Here is a 19493-nt window from a genome sequence, read left to right as displayed (position 1 = left end):
AGTACGAAAGATTAGAGTTAAAATCCCAGTTGTGGTGTTGACTTGGTCGCAGCACTCTGCGGGACGTCTCTAGCGGCTGCCCTGCCTGGGTCCTGCTCGAGGAATGTGGCAGTGTATTCAGAGCTGTGAGCTTCCCTTTTCAGGCCGTAATCACCACCAGGGCAGCTGCGTGCTCGCGTTGGATGGGGGAGCACCTTGACAAACGTAGTGATGATTACAGCGGTAAATATTGAAATTTGAAATAATTCAGGGGATATCGTGCCAACTCGGCTGCCCTCGAAGCGGCCTGGTTGGGATAATGTGATTTGCGGCGTAGATGTGTCCCCAGCAGCCTCGGAGTCGGCACCCTCGTTACCAGTGTTGAACCACAGCAGGAAACACTGCCTTGCATACACCTGCCCCTACACAGCTGGTTGGTGCTGGGTGCCACGCACAGAGTCGCCGCCGCGATATGATCATGAGCCCCATGCCGCACGCTGTACGGATGTAGAGGTGCACGCTGCGTTAATGACGTGCACCTCCGATTAGCATGGTTGGCAATGTACGGTGCGAAAGAAGTTCAACATAAATACACCTGAAAACCATGTACATTGTATTAAATACAGTGAGGGAAAAAAAGTATTTGATTCCCTGCTGATTTTGTACGTTTGCCCACTGACAAAGAAATGATCAGTCTATAATTTTAATGGTAGGTTTATTTGAACAGTGAGAGACAGAATAACAACAACAAAATCCAGAAAAACGCATGTCGAAAATGTTATAAATTGATTTGCATTTTGCAAAACATGACTTAGTACTTGGTGGCAAAACCCTTGTTGGCAATCACAGAGGTCAGACGTTTCTTGTAGTTGTCCACCAGGTTTGCACACATCTCAGGAGGGATTTTGTCCCACTCCTCTTTGCATATCTTCTCCAAGTCATTAAGGTTTCGACGCTGACGTTTGGCAACTCGAACCTTCAGCTCCCTCCACAGATTTTCTATGAGATTAAGGTCCGGAGACTGGCTAGGCCACTCCAGGACCTTAATGTGCTTCTTCTTGAGCCACTCCTTTGTTGCCTTGGCCATGTGTTTTGGGTCATTGTCATGCTGGAATACCCATCCACGACCCATTTTCAATGCCCTAGCTGAGGGAAGGAGGTTCTCGCCCAATATTTGACGGTACATGGCCCCGTCCATCGTCCCTTTGATGTGGTGAAGTTGTCCTGTCCCCTTAGCAGACAAACACCCCCAAAGCATAATGTTTCCACCTCCATGTTTGACGGTGGGGATGGTGTTCTTGGGGTCATAGGCAGCATTCCTCCTCCTCCAAACACGGCGAGTTGAGTTGATGCCAAAAAGCTCCAATTTGGTCTCATCTGACCACAACACTTTCACCCAGTTGTCCTCTGAATCATTCAGATGTTCATTGGCAAACTTCAGACGGGCATGTATATGTGCTTTCTTGAGCAGGGGGACCTTGCGGGTGCTGCAGGATTTCAGTCCTTCACGGTGTAGTGTGTTACCAATTGTTTTATTGGTGACTATGGTCCCAGCTGCCTTGATCATTGACAAGATCCTCCCGTGTAGTTCTGGGCTGATTCCTCACCGTTCTCATTGCAACTCCACGAGGTGAGATCTTGCATGGAGCCCCACGCCGAGGGAGATTGACAGTTCTTTTGTGTTTCTTCCATTTGCGAATAATCGCACCAACTGTTGTCACCTTCTCACCAAGCTGCTTGGCAATGGTCTTGTAGCCCATTCCAGCCTTGTGTAGGTCTACAATCTTGTCCCTGACATCCTTGGAGAGCTCTTTGGTCTTGGCCATGGTGGAGAGTTTGGAAACTGATTGATTGATTGCTTCTGTGGACAGGTGTCTTTTATACAGGTAACAAGCTGAGATTAGCAGCATTCCCTTTAAGAGTGTGCTCCTAATCTCAGCTCGTTACCTGTATAAAAGACACCTTTTATACTTATTTCCCTCATTAAAATGCAAATCAATTTATAACATTTTGACGAGTTTTTCTGGATTTTGTTGTTGCTATTCTGTCTCTCACTGTTCAAATAAACCTACCATTAAAATTATAGACTGATCATTTATTTGTCAGTGGGCAAATGTACAAAATCAGCAGGGGGATCAGATACTTTTTCCCTCACTGTATATGTGCGGGTGCATGGACTCACGGACACACAGGCATATGAACTCGTGCGTTACCTACCCACATGGGATAACAAATTTACAATGTGGATTTATATAGTGGGCATGTTTGTTTTATAGAGAGAGAGAGGCGGCCTGTGACAGGTAGAGGAAACATTGTTTTCAGCTTTGACTTGATCAGGGCAGGGAGTTGACAGCACAGATGGCAGGGAAATTTGGGGGCGGCAGAGGCGACTGAGCAGAATGCGCAATCTGTCAGAGCCATCAATTCTTTTAGGTCAACAAAAAAATATTCATTTGTGAAAATTCAACGGCCATAATCCATTGGGTAAGCTCGCCACCTCCACGGAAACGTGGAATTCCCATCGCTGGCTATGTCGGCAATGGAAAAGAATGCCACCCTCCGGGGCTGGCATGAGGAGAGCCGCTGGGACATCAGGTGAGAAGTTCACGGCGCTCAAGGGAGCGTGACGGCAAACTGCCCCGTCTCTCAGCTTTCGCCCATTCGTTGTTTTGTAGAAGTTTAATTTTGCCCTCGTTTGGGAGTGGTGCCCGGCCGCAGACTGCCAAGGAATGCCCGGTGTGGTGCATGGGCGAGGAGGCCATGGCTACTGCACAGGTCCTGGCGGTTTGTTGCGGCTGATGGTAGAAGAGTGACATATGGTGGCGGTATTTTTAACACGCATTATACACGAAGAATATCGGACGCAAAGTGAGCTTTACATGGTGACAATTGCCTCGGTTATTTGGCGTGAAAACCTTCTCGAAAGGGATCAGATCGCTGTAGCGTCATCATCGGGGAGATCAGGGGGTGGGGGTGACCGGGGTGGTGGGACCAGTGGTGGGGGAACGAGGTGGGGGGAATTAGGGTGGGGGGACCGGGGGTGGGGGGCCGGCGAGGGGACCCCACGCAACGTCGTCGCACCGGTGACATCACGTGACCCATGGGTGTTTGTGTACAGTGTGATGACTGTAAACACTGCCCCTTGCAGGCGAGAGGCTTTGGCAGAGAGGGGGGTGATGCTGAGGGCCCCAAAAAGTGAGCTCCGTGTGAGTGTTGTGAGTACTCTGCTTGTTTCCTCAGGAAAGCTTCACTGAGCCTCATGACTCTTTTTCAGGAGGGTCCTGCTACGTTTTCTCAGTTGGAGGCGATGATTGTAACTTCCGATTGAGTAATTTGCGGATAACAATTTTTTTTGCGAACCAGGACCATAACGCCTGCACAAAAATTGTCCTACTCTTGGGAATGACGTCACGGGATTTTTAACATTGTGAAGCAGACGGCGCTGAGTATTGTTATGGTTCATACACACAGCAGTATTAATCAGGGTGGCCACTACATTCAAACCTTTCCAACAAGCGGCGAAATGCGCTACCGCTGAGCCGCGTCACCGCTTCTGTCGGTGGGGAGCCCTTGTCACCGCGGTGGGGCCCATCGTCCCTGCCACGGCCCCGGCCACGGTCCCTGCCACGGCCCTGGCCACGGTCCCCATCACGGCCCCGGCCACGGTCCCCCTCACGGCCCTGGCCACGGTCCCCGTCACGGCCCTGGCCACGGTCCCCGTCACGGCCCCGGCCACGGTCCCCCTCACGGCCCTGGCCACGGTCCCCGTCACGGCCCTGGCCACGGTCCCCGTCATGGCCTTTGCTCTAACGCACCAGCCTTCGCGAGCGGCATGTCTCACCTCGGGCCCGACATTCGCTTGGTGCCACAGATAAATGCGAGTTCGGCGGTGACGGTCTTCATTATTGGGTTAATCGAGCAGGAGTTGCGACCTTTCTCAGATAGGTGTTTCTTGGAGGAGAGATGGACTCGATGCATAATTCTGCATGTAGATGTTGTTTTTCCCAACGTATAGTGGAGGGAGATGGATCCCTCTTAACTGTGGTGATGTGGGGAAGCGATTGGTGGATCTTATTATCTGTGCTTATGCATGGAAATCACTCCTGTTATGGGAAAATTACTCCAACTATTCACCGATGAAGCAGATAATCTGATGACATTGCCACCACTCGCAGCTCGCTGCTCTTATCTGCAGCTGGAGTTAATAGGATGAGTTCATTTATGCTGCCAGGAGACCCCACTCCCCATGATCCGTAGATAAGAGTGGATGATAGGAAGCATGTGCCACCACTTCAGTTATCTGTGGATAATAGGAATTACCCAGCAGATAACGGGATTTTCTGAAGATGGATTTGGGGGCGTGGAAATGATTATTTTTACACTCACGCAGAAGGTCGAGCGGAAATATTTTTTTTTGCAAATTCGCTGTAAGTTTGACGTTTCTTTAATGAAAGTGAATAGAATAAATAATTCTACACAGCAACAAAGTGGATTTGGTGTCTTTATTTCTTCAGCACTTGATACAAAAGGTCAGTCTAATTTATGCTTCTACGTTATCGTAAAATAGACATTTCTCGGTGATTTTCCAGATATTGTATCGATTTCAAATTTATTTCAACCCCAGCGACCGAAAGCAGAAGAGAATAAAGTATCAGAGCAGTGAATTTGAACAGTGACATGAAGTGTGGTGTTTTATGACGTAGTTTTGTGCAAGATTCACTGCCATTAATACAGTGCTACAGTGAACTGCAGTGAAGTGTTTTATGACTTCGTTTTGTGGCAGATTCACTGCCATTAAATTTACACAAGATACAATTATACTCTGTTCAATTAATTCGAAATTATTACAGCTTCCGTCCTAGGACGGGCAAAGAAGCTCGTCGTATACTATAATATATTTAAAAAAAAAGTTTTCCTGGCTGACGCGTGGCTGGGCAAATGCATGGCGGTGACGTCACCGCATCCCGGAGCGTTGTCACGTGTTGGTGTGTGTCGCCGTTGTCACGTGTTGGTGTGTGCCGCCGTTGTCACGTGTTGGTGTGTGTCGCCGTTGTCACGTGTTGGTGTGTGCCGCCGTTGTCACGTGTTGGTGTGTGCCGCCGTTGTCACGTGTTGGTGTGTGCCGGCGTTGTCACGTGTTGGTGTGTGCCGCCGTTGTCACGTGTTGGTGTGTGCCGCCGTTGTCACGTGTTGGTGTGTGTCGCTGTTGTCACGTGTTGGTGTGTGTCGCCGTTGTCACGTGTTGGTGTGTGCCGCCGTTGTCACGTGTTGGTGTGTGCCGCCGTTGTCACGTGTTGGTGTGTGCCGCCGTTGTCACGTGTTGGTGTGTGCCGCCGTTGTCACGTGTTGGTGTGTGTCGCCGTTGTCACGTGTTGGTGTGTGCCGGCGTCACGCCGCCCGCCCGCCCGACCACCCACCACCCTCCTCCCAGGTCGTGGGTAGTGCTAGTTTACGTAAAATAATAAACTGGTATAAATACACATTGATACGCTTGAGCTTATTCAGTTAGACACATTATGTTTTGCTACTGGCAAAGCCGCAAAGTTCACGTGGCGCTGCCAGCAATGTCTTTTGCAATTAAATATTTAGCAGGATCGTGCCGCTGGGCTGCATATAGCCCAGTCGCACCCAGGCCCAGTTTACGGATCGTGAATAACAATCGGCACACGATGGCGTCTCTCAGTAATGTATACAATGTGTTGACGGAGAGGAGAAGCCACGCTTGTTATCAGGCTGTGCACTGTGTATGATCTAAAGCGATCGATTTGTGCTTTGTCAGCAGTACACTGAGCCTGATGGTGATAAGAAACAGCCGTGAGACCTTTAACGTCTGATCCATATGTTATTAGGTTTGTCAGACGGTAGCTTTCTGTCAAAATTCTTGTCATTAACTTTCCACTGCCTTGACAATATTGTCTGTTATTTGCATGTGCCAATGCCTTGAGCACATTCTGACCGATAACGTTCTTCACTGGTTGATTAGGACTGAAATCAACATAACGACGTTTCGATCAAACTTTCACATTTGTGGGCAAATGTCACCATTGACCTTACGTCTCCCTCCTCTCGGGCGCGGCGCGCTTGGCCGTGCCTCGCTGAGTGAGGGAGGCTCAGAGTTGGCTCGTTTGTGTTTGCTCAGAGCCAGGAACCTTCGTGGAGACGGGATGGGCCTGAGGCAGTGCTGGCTGACGCGGTGTAGGGTGGGTCTGCGTTTGGGATTGGGGTCGATGGGATGAAAGCCGTCTTCGAAAAGGGGTGTGAATGGCCACGAATCTTGAGCTGTTTACCAGATGTCGCCCAAATCGACACAGGTCTTGCCCCATGAGCACAGCCCCTAATAGGCACTCATGCTGCCTGGCCTCTGGTGCCCAGCACAGCTGATTACCTCACGTCAAGGGTGGAAAGTGCTGCTCCTAAAACCCACAACAGGGCAGTCGCTGGGTTCTAGAGTCTTGCCGTGTTCAACAATGCCACTGCACGCGTGTCCCAGAGCACAGCAGCCGCCTGCCGTGAGCCCTGCCTGGCTCGGGTTCCTCGTGTCAGTCAGAGCCTGACACACGAGATCCCTGCCCCATCACCGTCGGCAGAGTAATCCAACGCCACAGCTTTAAATTATACAACGAGGAGCAGGGGACAGTCGCTCCTTGAGCTGTCACATGCGCACTTTATCCACGGAAATATATTGAAACTTGCATAATGCAGACGGAAAAGAGTGGAGATTTGTACAGTTTGGGGTGGTTTTTGTGTGTGTTTGCATAGCAGCGAGAACCGGCGTCTCTCGAGTGACGCACGGACAGGACGAAACGGACGCGCGTGTACAAACATGCTTAGGACCGCTGCCCTTTGCCTTGAAGCGGTTTTGAGATCAGCCCGGTTCCCGTGCCAGGCTAGGTGTACTTCGAGTACACATGGGGTAAATTGAGGCTCATTTACAAGAGATCATAGCACACCCTTGCTGTTGTGGTTTCATACCCTGGCTAGGCTGGTGTGTGTACTCATGCACTTGCATGCACACACACACCCGTGCGTGTGTATGTGTTGCAGAAAACCACGTCGAAACTAGAGAGTCTGAGCAGTATGGCCATGCACGTCCACGTGGTGCTCGGCAGGAGATGCGTGTGTGTGGTCCCTGAGAGGAGATTCGTCTCACGAGCCCCTCTGTTCGAGCGTTGGCCACGTCTGGTTCCTCGGCCCAAAATAAAAAAAATAGATGATAACGCGTCGTGTTTAGCTGCGCTCTAGCTATTTAAGTGATGGGTGGCGAACGTTATAACGCGATGAGGTTTACATTTGGATGTTAAAGCTTTCGTGACTGCAGGGATTCATATTCTTGGTTCTTTCGGTAAAGTCACCACGTAGAAGGGAAATAGTAAAATAATAAAAATTTAAAACAATAACATTCTCACGACGTTTCGACTGCAACACAAGCAATCATCATCACGCGTGAAAACCTTCTACGTGACTTTACGGAAAGAACCAAGAATATGTGATGAGGTTTCTTTTGTTTTGGTCTTTTCTTGGGTGGACAAAACGCTCGGCGCAAAAGGACAAACATCGGTGCTCGGGTTTCGCATAGCTTTTCATTCGGCGATTGAACAGGTCCGTCTGGCTGGTGAAATTCAACAGGTGCGTGCATGAGTTTGTTACCAATATCAATTTAACATTTGAACAAAATAAAGCACCACCTTTTGTGTAGCTCCACAAAACGTGAACCCGTTGGCTACGCTCAGGGTAGCCCCAACAATTGTGCAGAAGGTGGCCGCAAAGGCAACAGGAGCTCGTGTCGACTCATTAACAGGGCCTTCGCGCGCATGGCCGACTCTGGAATTATGTTTAATATTTGTATTGATCTGGAATCGGATTTTACTATGCGCCGTATGCCTCAGAGTGGACTTCAACAATCCCGTGGTGTCATTCGAAAGAGTAGGTCATTGTGTGCCGACGTCAGGATCCAAATTTGCTGAATAAATAAATATCCGCAAATGACTTAATTCGGATTGTGCATCGGAATCATAATTTCCTCCTGTGACAACTTGACAGGACCCTCCTGGCAAAGGTTCATGCGACTCGGTGAGGCTTTCCTGGGTAAACAAGTGTAACCATACTCATCATACTATAGGAGAAACATGTTTTGCCTCCTGGATTCCTGGCTGTCGCGTGGCCAATTGCTTGTGTTGGACGGTTATGTCACCGCACGCCGCATCCCACAGCGTCGAACCGGATTTGTGTGCCTGTAAAATACTCGAATTAAATAATTATTTTATATTACATTCATGCGAATTTCATATCACAATCACTGAGGAACCACAGACAAGCTGGAAGGCTGCCAGGCGGTGAGCCAGCGCTATCAATGAATGTGCAGTTCGTTCTCTATGTATTACGATGTTTTCCGCCACTTAGTGAGTGTTTATTATGTGGGAGGAGCACCCGTAGAAAACCCACGCATGTGACATTCACTCTGTCCATTACACAAGGGGACGGCTGATATCAGTACACACTTTGCTGTACTGCATTCTGTTGGCGAGCCAGGGTATTGCACCTCGATACCCAGGGGAAAGAAGTCTCGCGACATTTTGCAATTTGTGTGCAAGCTACCAACCCTCGCTGCTTCCCTCACAGAGCTGGTTAACAGGCCACGTTCATAGCTACCACCACCTGGATTGTATCCGTTTTGAGTGAAGCGTTATTGTGCGTTGATGTTGAATTGAGTTATGAAAAGTCTCAAGCCAACGGTGATGAGCAGGAGGAGCTTTATCGGTCAGAATTTGATAAATACATTAGAATGTAGAACGTATAAATACTATCTGTGGAAACGTGACCATATTTTCGTGTGGTGGAGGGTGAATGACAAGAAATTTGGCATAAATCTACTACGTGGCCTCGCCCAAAAAACAGATGTTGGATCAGATTTACACATGCCAACGTTGTAAACAAGATGCCTGTGAGCTTGCCAGCCATCTTGCCCCTGAAAGCTAATTGCTGTTCAATGTCCGTGAGCGTAATTGCATGAGAAAATAACCACCGGTGGGGACATTTTCTGTCGCCTGAGCTTCATAGATCTCTTCACCTTTTAATCACTTTCAATTTGAATGAAGTTGCAAATCGTTTTTGAGAAAATGTATTTAATTACCTTGCAAATTGTCAAGACACTGCAGACCGGAAGTTGTATCTGCGCTTTCCATTGTGATCGCACGGTTCACGTCATGCGCGCATGTGTCTGCGCGTGTCCTACCGGGAAGACCTGGAGCTGTGGTCTACAATGTCTCGGATGAGATTTTTTTCCAAAATAGCTTATTTTAGTACACATGCTGCAAGTACAGGATACTAGGTATGTCATGGCAGGATGCGGTAAGCCGTTTGGAAGTCTGGAATGGAACATGAAAATAAAGCACCGATAATGCAAGTGGATGCTGTGATGGGTGGGACGCGTGTGCAGCATGGAGGAGGGCAGGATATAGAGATGGGCACTTCATTGTATGTATGTTACATTTAATTTACACTGTACGTAGCCAACCACGCTTACCGGAGGTGCGGAGTGGCACCCACAGGTCGGTGACCAAGGGAAAGCCTCAAGCCAGATGGTGGAGATCCGAAGCGCAGCACTTAGAGGTTGGGTGTCAACTTGGGACCAGCGTGAGAATCAAGCAGTCAGAAGCGACGATGAGGTGTGGGGGCATCGATAAAGTTGTTGTGATGCGCTCTTAATCGAGATGTAATCGCACCCCTTGGGTATTCTCTCCAGATTTGTCTAAGCGGTGTGGGGTGTTCACTCATGAACGTGTTGAAGAGGAAAGTATTAAATATCACATCTTTTTCTCAAACGTGACCCAATGATGTTACCACCCTTGCAAACGAGTTCTTCCATCTCAACGGATTTCCCAGATAATTTTTTTTACAAGGTTGTGCCAAAGGTTAGTGATGTCCATGATTTCCCTTGTGCAACCTAAAAGCCACGAAAAGTCGACCGTGTTCCAATGAGATTCAGCCCTGGGCTGTTCTGTATAACTTGCCTTATTATTACAAGAACTGCCTTCATTTGCTGTATTAGATTGAAGGGTTCTTGTGGAGTTATTAACAATTCGCTTGGTATTTGGTTATGCCTGCAGTAGGTTTGAACCGTGTGAGAGTTGTTGAATGATGGGGTCAGTGAAGGGAATTGTACATCAGTGTGATGCGAGCAGCAGTACAGCGGATGTACAATACTGTAGGTCCGCTGTTGGACTTTTCCGTTCTGGATGCTTAAAAGAACATCTTGAACAGGAAGCCGTGAGAGACTTGAGCAGTGTTGACCATTGTGATTAGGTGGCCGCCATGCATGAGGGTGTGTACGTTCGCGTTTTTCTCCTGCCTGCCTGTTGAAAAGCAAACAGTCGCGCACAGTTTGATTCGATATCTGCAGCAACACCGCACCAGGTATGCATGCCAGCACCGACGAGGGCACGAGCGCCCTTCACAGGCTCTGACCTGGGCACGAGTTCGCAGTCCCAGTGCCAGTAGTCAAACAGTGGCGGTGGAATACCTGGTGATCTGTGCATTACTTCTCTCGCAGATACGTGTGTTGCCTTAGCTCGCGATATATACCACTTATCTAATTATATTTTATCGTGTTGCTGTGGTCCTGATTCAATGTTGCCCTTCTAAATTTTCACCATTTTATACATTGCCTGGCTTTTGGTGCCATTGTCTCCTATTTAAAAAAAAACAATTTAAAACAATTTTTATTATACCAGGAAAGGCTCACTGAGTGAAGCAGCTTTTTTTCAGAAGCCACTGGCCATCAATGATAGCTCGACAAAGTGGCTTATCATGTGGAAATGTACAGCAGCCAAATACTCTCCAACGCATGTTTCTAAATGTGGAGGGGAAAACCAAAAATCTACGTGACCACGGGGAGAACAAGCAAGCTCCAAATATACAGGTGTCTTGGTCGGAATCGAACCCACATCCTCGTGTATACTTGGCAAGGTAGTTCACAGGAGTGCAATGGTGAGCGAACTGCGCAATGGACCTGGAGACTTGACTTTGATTCCCAGCCTCTGTAAACGTCAGAGGCTGGGCCCCCTCTCCGATTTACCTAACCTGACGTGGCTGCGTGGTGAAGTATGGTCAAACAAGCTTTCATCCAGCAGTGGGTTGACAAAGGGGTTAATATTTAAAAGAGATGTTATTATCCTGTACAAAACATGTTGTAATGTGCAGAACTTCATTTGAATTAAAACCTTCATTTTTTTGAAAACTTAGTTAAGCACATGAGTATAGCAGTAACCAATGCTCTCTGCTGCAAAGTCTGCCTCTAGGAATACACGTGTGTGGAGTCCCCACTTCCACACTGTCCTATATCAGAGCGAAACCAGTCTGCAGTTGTCTATCTTTGTACGACTGCCTTCTTTGATTTTGATGGTGACTTCGAACAAGAGGACCACAATGCCCTTCTTTAGGAAATGCTCATTTTTTGCATAATAGCCAAAGGCTGAGTGCTTTTCCAATCCGATTACAGATCATGGGACTGTTTTGGGTCGTGTGCTCTGCGGACCCATCATTGGTCATTACACATTCACTTTTCAACGACCTATTTTAATTGGCTAAACGCAGATCCATCACTGTGCCGTTGCCATAGCAAGTTCCCAAAGTTGTCGGTGACAATTGCAGCCGATGACAATTGCAGCCGATGATTGCCTCAGATGTCCCACATGTGTCACGGCCTCTGGGCATAAACATGATTCAACGTCGCCCTTCAAGGAGGCGACTGCCCTGTTTCAGCTGCCCTGCTGCCTCGGCCACCTGCCTACAATTACAGCCCCCTGCTATTTATAATAACAGGTTAAATTACAATCCACATGGAGAGTGCAGGTAATGAATGAGCATGTGTCGCCCGTGAAAAAAAGTACATCTTTATCACAAGTAAAATCCCCGCATGTAGCCAAGTTGAGGCTGTTGCTTTATCGACAATGGTGGGCGCTCGCCTTCACCTGCAGCAGCAGGAGCAGCAGCAGAAGAAGAAGAAGCAGCAGTGAGTGGTGGTGTCAACTCCTTGCGTCGCTGCAATATTAACGAGGCGCGGCGTCACTGATCTTTGCGTCTCCTTTGCGCGGTATTGTTTCGGTAGTTTCCCTTCAGCGATTTTGTTTACATAACGTAACGGCATCTCTACGGAAAGGAGCTGCTGCTGTATCTGTAAGACGTTGCGTGGTAATTGTTTTGGCCAATCTTGTAGAGTCGGTTTAACATAGCCTTTCGCGACCAATATCATCCATAGAGGTTTTTATTTTGGGTTAGATCGCCTTAGTGTTGCGTGGAAGCGAACCTTCAAATAATACATTATTTAAATGCATGCCTATAAAGGGCAGCATGCTTTAATAGGGATTACCGTTGGTCGAGCTATTTTAATAAACACAATAGACAGGAAGGACAAGTTCAAAGGGCTCGCATAATGCACATGCATCATGTACGTTGGCTCAGTAATCCCTCCCACATTGTGCAAGAGCGCAGAAGCGTGATCACCACATCTACGCCTCTAAATAAGGAACGAAACAGACTTCTCTACTAATCTGGCTGTCGCCTGATGAAGCTAGTTGTAATTACTGGCGAAACGTCGTAGTCAGATTGTAAATGTTGTGGCTTGGCTCTCCAACACACCGGTGTGCTGTACTAGTATACTACACTATACACTACACTCTACACTACTATACACTACACTATACACTAGTGCTGTACTAGTGACGAATTGGCCACGTTCTGTTTACGTGATAACCCTTACTATTTGGCTGTGGTGGCGGGTTTTAACGACACATTTATATATTTACGCGATCTAAAGCCCAAAGAAAACCTCTTTGGGGCCATCCATAACTGACCTCGCACCTGGGGGGGGGGGGGGGGGTCAAACATTTGTGACGATGTGTGACGAGGGGGGGGGTTTAAGAAATGTGGCATCACATCAAAATGCGCAACTTTAAATAAATATAGACAACACGTTCTGCTTAATTAAAGAGGCTTTTAAATCAATGTTTTCTCCTACAACATCAGAGTGCAGCGGCACATTAAATACGCACTACAATGACAATAGTTCAAAGTGATTTGAAGCATGTTTTTTTGGGGGGGTGGGGGTGGGAAGAGCTTTGTGACGTCATATTTGAGGGGGGGGGGTCTGACTTTTTGTGACGCCCTGTGACGATGGGGGGGGGGGGGGTCAAAAATCGTCCAAGATCGCGTGACGTCATTTATGGACGGCCTCTTATGGACAATCTTGTAGAATGATTTAGAAATTCACTCGTGCAGTGACCAGTGTAAATTAATCACGGAGCCTACATTTTAGATGTGCATGGGTGATGCTGATATCCTTTCCTCACAGTGTAACAATCACATTAATTTCTGTAGTCAAAGTGCTTCATTTATGATTAGGCGCGAGAACTTGCAGAGACTCAAATTCTCTCTGTCAATGGAGACCTGGATTACAAAAATGATTGGACGCCTTTTTCTTGAAGCACAATTGCTGCTTTACGTTTCATGCTCTAATTCTTTTTTTCAACAGCACCTTAATCCTGCTCTCGTTTGCCTCTATTTGATCATTTTGATCGCGATTCACCTTCAACAGCTGTCCAAAGTTCACATCGTCTGCTGCGCTGTCCAGTCGAGTCCCTCCAATAATGATTCTCTTTAATTTCCTGTCGTTATAATGACCATGTTATGAGCACATCTGAGATAGTTAACATTCTCACCGTATATCTTCACGCCTTTATTTTTTGGGAAAATGTAATCTTTTGTCGGCTGAAGCCGCTTGAATGTGAAACTTCTTGCACAAATCACGTGTAAACAATATCGCACAAGTGTGAGGAAGAAGATGATTTCAACATTTGCTCTCGGATTGTCCAAATAATGGCTTCTGATTATTATTGACAGCTAATTGAGAGGGGATTGTCGTTGAATGAGAAGAGATGTTATTTTGTTCCATGTTCATGAGGCATCTTGAATGGAGAAGCATTCTCCGTTTCGAAGTTTCTGTGCCGAAGCCTGTGACTCCGAACAATTGTAACAGCTGCTCTAGCACAGATTTGGCCCAAGTTTGAATCCTGCCTGCGGAGCACGGTAGCTCTCTGCCCCACGGTAGCTCTCTGCCCCATGGTAGCTCTCTGCCCCACAGTAACTCTCAGCCCATGGTAGCTCTCAGCCCATGGTAGCTCTCAGTCTACGGTAGCTCTCGTCCCATGGTAGCTCTCAGTCCACGGTAGCTCTCGTCCCACGGTAGCTCTCTGCCCCACGGTAGCTCTCTGCCCCACGGTAGCTCTCTGCCCCACAGTAACTCTCAGCCCATGGTAGCTCTCAGCCCATGGTAGCTCTCAGTCTACGGTAGCTCTCGTCCCATGGTAGCTCTCAGTCCACGGTAGCTCTCGTCCCATGGTAGTTCTCAGCCCATGGTAGCTCTCAGCCTAGGGTAGCTCTCGTCCCACGGTAGCTCTCGCCCCACGGTAGCTCTCAGTCCACGGTAGCTCTCGTCCCATGGTAGTTCTCAGCCCATGGTAGCTCTCAGCCTAGGGTAGCTCTCGTCCCACGGTAGCTCTCGCCCCACGGTAGCTCTCAGTCCACGGTAGCTCTCGTCCCATGGTAGTTCTCGTCCCACGGTAGCTCTCGGCCCACGGTAGCTCTCAGTCCACGGTAGCTCTCGTCCCACGGTAGCTCTCGTCCCATGGTAGCTCTCAGTCCACGGTAGCTCTCGTCCCACGGTAGCTCTAGTCCCACGGTAGCTCTCAGTCCACGGTAGCTCTCAGCCCACGGTAGCTCTCGTCCCACGGTAGCTCTCGTCCCACGGTAGCTCTCGTCCCACGGTAGCTCTCGTCCCACGGTAGCTCTCAGTCCACGGTAGCTCTTAGTCCACGGTAGCTCTCGTCCCACGGTAGCTCTCAGTCCACGGTAGCTCTCAGTCCACGGTAGCTCTCGTCCCACGGTAGCTCTCGGCCCACGGTAGCTCTCAGCCCACGGTAGCTCTCGGCCCACGGTAGCTCTTGGCCCACGGTAGCTCTCAGTCCACGGTAGCTCTCGTCCCACGGTAGCTCTCAGTCCACGGTAGCTCTCGTCCCACGGTAGCTCTCAGTCCACGGTAGCTCTCGTCCCACGGTAGCTCTCGTCCCACGGTAGCTCTCGTCCCACGGTAGCTCTCGTCCCACGGTAGCTCTCGGCCCACGGTAGCTCTCAATCCACGGTAGCTCTCGTCCCACGGTAGCTCTCGTCCCACGGTAGCTCTCGTCCCACGGTAGCTCTCGGCCCACGGTAGCTCTCGGTCCACGGTAGCTCTCGGCCCACGGTAGCTCTCGGCCCACGGTAGCTCTCGGCCCACGGTAGCTCTCAGTCCACGGTAGCTCTCGGCCCACGGTAGCTCTCCGTCCACGGTAGCTCTCAGCCCACGGTAGCTCTCGTCCCATGGTAGCTTTCGACGCAAGATATTGGAATTTTGTGGTACATCATAGGTTGTGAAGGTTTTAGTCCAGTACGAGTCAACCAGATAAACTCGAGGAAAGTTTATTAGCCATCACTTTAAGTAGAAACGTCTTTTGTGTTGAGAATGAAATGTGGCCAGATTTGCTGTCGAGGTGACCCTGAACAGAATGCCTCTTATTTAAGAGTGCCAGACCGACTGTAAAACTGTGCCTATTTGTTTGAGGTTTCTGCAGCCTTTATAAAAAATATACATTTTCAGCGTTATTCTACTGTGACACACACGCAGTCGCACCCAAATAGAGTTGTAACATGAATGGGTGCATATGATTTACAGCTGTGATCTGTGCTGACAACAGAAATATGATTCCTCGTATAACAATAAATAAAATTTCTTTCAGAAAAATTTACCTAACTTGATTTTGTATTTAATCATAATGGTTTGTATGACAGGTGTAAGATTGTGAGAATTGAGCCAGACACTCAAACAATTATAGAATTTAACATTTTCTACGATGGATCTGCAGTATTCAAAGACAATGCACAGGGTGTGAATGTTTCACTCGGCCCAGGTGGCTCCAGCATCAGAAGTGGCTGTACGATGCGAGGTTTGATCCTTGAAGAACAGGCCGGTGATGGAAGGAGCGTCGTCGTGTTTATTGACAGGAGGACCGAGTCAGAGGCGACGCCGGTCTCGTGGCACGTGGGCCGGCCATGGCCGGAGCAAGCAGGCAGCAGCCACCCCACATCTCGGCTTCTACGCGTCCACCAGCACTCCAACTCCTACTCCAGGCAAGCTGGCACTCTCACTCCCATAGACATGAAACACCGAGAGGGAGAGAGAAATCTAAGTTGGTCGATTGAGAGCAAGGCCCAACCTGAGGAACGGAACACACAGGTCCAACCCTCTTCACACACAGTTTTTCTCCAGTCCCAGGGTCGTGCAGTGGCAAGATGTTTACTCCCTCGCCTGGTATGTAGGAGGTCATGCGTTTGATCCCTACACTTGCGTCTGTATATTTGGAGTTTGCATGTTCTCTCCGGGGTCGTGTGGCTTTTTCTCCACGTCCTCTGGTTTTTTCCTCCACATTTAGAAACATGTGTTTAGAGTATTTGGCTGCTATGAATTTCACATGATAATCCACTTTGTTGAGCTATTATTTGTGGCCAGGTGGCTTATAAAACAAAGCTACATAGGTCAGTCGGCCTTACTTGGTAGAATACATTTTTTTGTTTTACTCCCTAGGTGCCGCTCTCGGCCAGAGTGTCCCCCTAGAGGCACATCCCTAGGCACATCCCTCTGAGCCTGGGATGGAACCTACGAACCTGGGACGGTCCCTCGTGGTACCAGCAGTGGCTCTTACCGTGTGGTGCAGTGTGATGCCCACAGAGTGGCCCCGGTATACGCGTAATGGCATTGGTGAAAGACGGTGCATGTGATCCTGGATTGTGCCCCCATGTTGTTGAAGCAGGGGTCGAAGTGTAGGAGCCTCTTTTGTATTTGGAATGTCTGCCAAATTTGATAAAAATTCAAAAATAACCTAACATTGATCAAAGATTATTTTATTTCCAATATTTTGCTCCACAGTTTACACAGCATTCAATCAGTTGGCATTCAACATGAACTGGGAACTGCTTTGGCAGATTGCAAACAGATGAATTATAAACGATTTTAGGACTAAATCTTGACTTAAAGATTTCGTGACTGCAGGAATTCATATTCTTTGGGTCTTTCGGTAAAGTCACGTTGATAAGTTTTGTGTTTGTTGTTTTTTTGTTATTTTCTTTGAACCTATCTACGTGACTTTACTGAAAGACCCAAAGAATACAGATTTTAGGACTGTGTTTCTTGAGCGGGATGAAACTTTGTCAAGCCCCTCAATGAACAGGTTTTCTGGACCAATGTTTCCTAGTCACAGTTTTTAAAACAGGCACACCGTGAAGTGGTTTCAACTTCATTCTCATCAACAACATGTATACTATATTCTTAGTTTTTTCGGTAAAGTCACGTTGAAGAGAAACAACAAAATAATAAAATATATATAAAACAAAAAAAATCTCACGACGTTTCGACCATAACTCAAACGGTCATCTTGAGGTGTGTTGGTTTGCATAAATTAATTTTAAAACGGCGCATTTATTTATTTATAAAAAACGTTAGCGCCACGCGCAGCGATTTGGCAGTTTGCCCAGGACTAGTCCATCTATATTTTGAAAAGAGGAGGGGGGAGACAAATTTTTTTATAATGTATGCTGTCTGAAAGCCACTGTAAGCGTGAACAATCAATTAAGAACTGAAATGGTTTATCAAATATTTCCAATGATTGCTAAGATAGAATCCATCTTCTCGGTTGAAATTGTCTCTGTGCTTGTATATGTGGATAGCCTCATGAACGCATCTCTCATGGAAGCCAGATGGCTTACAAAGAACCTCTGTCTTGGAAAAGTCAATGGCATGTGAGCCCACTGAATTAGAACAATGATCTGCTACGGCCGAGGTGTTGGTCCTACCGTGTTTAAGGTCTGCCTTGTGTTCACGAATGCGGTCCGAGACATGGCGTTTGGTTTCTCCAATGTAACTACTACCACAGAGGCAACTTAGTTTGTAGACACCAGGGTATTGTATGTCCGGAATCACATCTTTTACAGACGGAACCAGATCACGGATTTTATGTAATGTGTTGAAACGGACCTGGATCTCGTCACACAAACCAACAAAATAATTTCTGATTCAACCGCATTAATTGATCAACCTAAACAGTTTTCGTTGAAACCTTCTGCTGCCAGGCCACCAAGATTATACGGCTTACCAAAAATACATAAAGTAGATACACCTCTTCGTCCCATAGTCTCTACTATCAGCTCCCCCACCTACAAACTAGCTCGTTTTTTGTCTGAAATCCTGCGTCCTTTCACTGGAAAGACCACCTCTGCGGTACAAAATTCTACTCACCTGGTATCGACAATCAAGGGTATTTCCCTGTCCCCAGACGACCTGCTTGTCAGTTTTGATGTAGTTTCCTTATTCACCAAGGTTCCTGTACCTGACACCATTGCAATCATTGAAGACTTGGTTCATCAAGGACTAAACACTGAGGTACCCCCCCTGGTGAGACACTGTTTAACCAATACATACTTCACTTGGAATGGAACTTTCTACAAACAAACTGAGGGCACCCCAATGGGCTCCCCCCTTTCTCCAGTTATAGCTAACATTTTCATGGAGAAATTTGAGACTGACGCCATCCAGACTGCCACTCTGCGCCCAACCTTATGGAAGAGGTACGTGGATGACACTTTTGTCATCTGGCCACATGGCCGGCCTGCTCTAGACCAATTCTTCGACCACATCAATTCCATACACCCAGCCATCAGATTTACCATGGAAGTCGAAATAGATGGCAAGATACCTTTTTTGGATGTCCTAATTAAAAAGAGACCTGATGGTTCAATGAGCCACTCTGTCTACAGGAAAGCTACCCATACGGATGCTTATCTGAAACCGGATTCCCACCACCATCCATCACAGAAGAATTCTCTCATCAAGACTCTGTATCATAGAGCCCAATGCATATCCGACCAGGAACACATAAGCAGTGAACTCAAGCACGTACACCAAGCTCTTAGGGCTAATGGTTACTCCGACTATACAATCCGCAAAGCTATCACTCAAACCATGAAGAAGAACCCTCTTGAGGAGCCTTTCAAAACCATCACTTTACCCTACATTGCTGGGATCACAAAAAAGATCTCCAAAATCTTGAATAAACACAAGATCCAGGTCCGTTTCAACACATTACATAAAATCCGTGATCTGGTTCCGTCTGTAAAAGATGTGATTCCGGACATACAATACCCTGGTGTCTACAAACTAAGTTGCCTCTGTGGTAGTAGTTACATTGGAGAAACCAAACGCCATGTCTCGGACCGCATTCGTGAACACAAGGCAGACCTTAAACACGGTAGGACCAACACCTCGGCCGTAGCAGATCATTGTTCTAATTCAGTGGGCTCACATGCCATTGACTTTTCCAAGACAGAGGTTCTTTGTAAGCCATCTGGCTTCCATGAGAGATTCGTTCATGAGG

General features: G+C 47.7%; 1 protein-coding gene across 2 annotated transcripts in view; it reads left to right on the top strand.

The window, feature by feature from the left end:
* LOC116941184 (protein Shroom3-like) overlaps positions 1-19493 on the top strand; it is a 77251-nt gene that overhangs the window by 26825 nt on the left and 30933 nt on the right. For both annotated transcript variants that reach the window (XM_076066403.1, XM_032951936.2), the window contains exon 2: positions 16072-16197. In XM_076066403.1, the coding sequence (XP_075922518.1) occupies positions 16072-16197 (126 nt within the window). The remainder of the gene's footprint in view (positions 1-16071; positions 16198-19493) is intronic.

This window comes from Petromyzon marinus, chromosome 11 (assembly GCF_048934315.1).
Source record: "Petromyzon marinus isolate PM22_M1 ecotype Great Lakes invasive population chromosome 11, UKy_Petmar_22M1.pri1.0, whole genome shotgun sequence".
In the NCBI taxonomy this organism is placed as follows: Eukaryota; Metazoa; Chordata; class Hyperoartia; order Petromyzontiformes; family Petromyzontidae; genus Petromyzon; species Petromyzon marinus.
The sequence above is the reverse complement of the archived record's forward strand: the minus strand, read 5'-3'. Positions and strand labels throughout refer to the sequence as shown.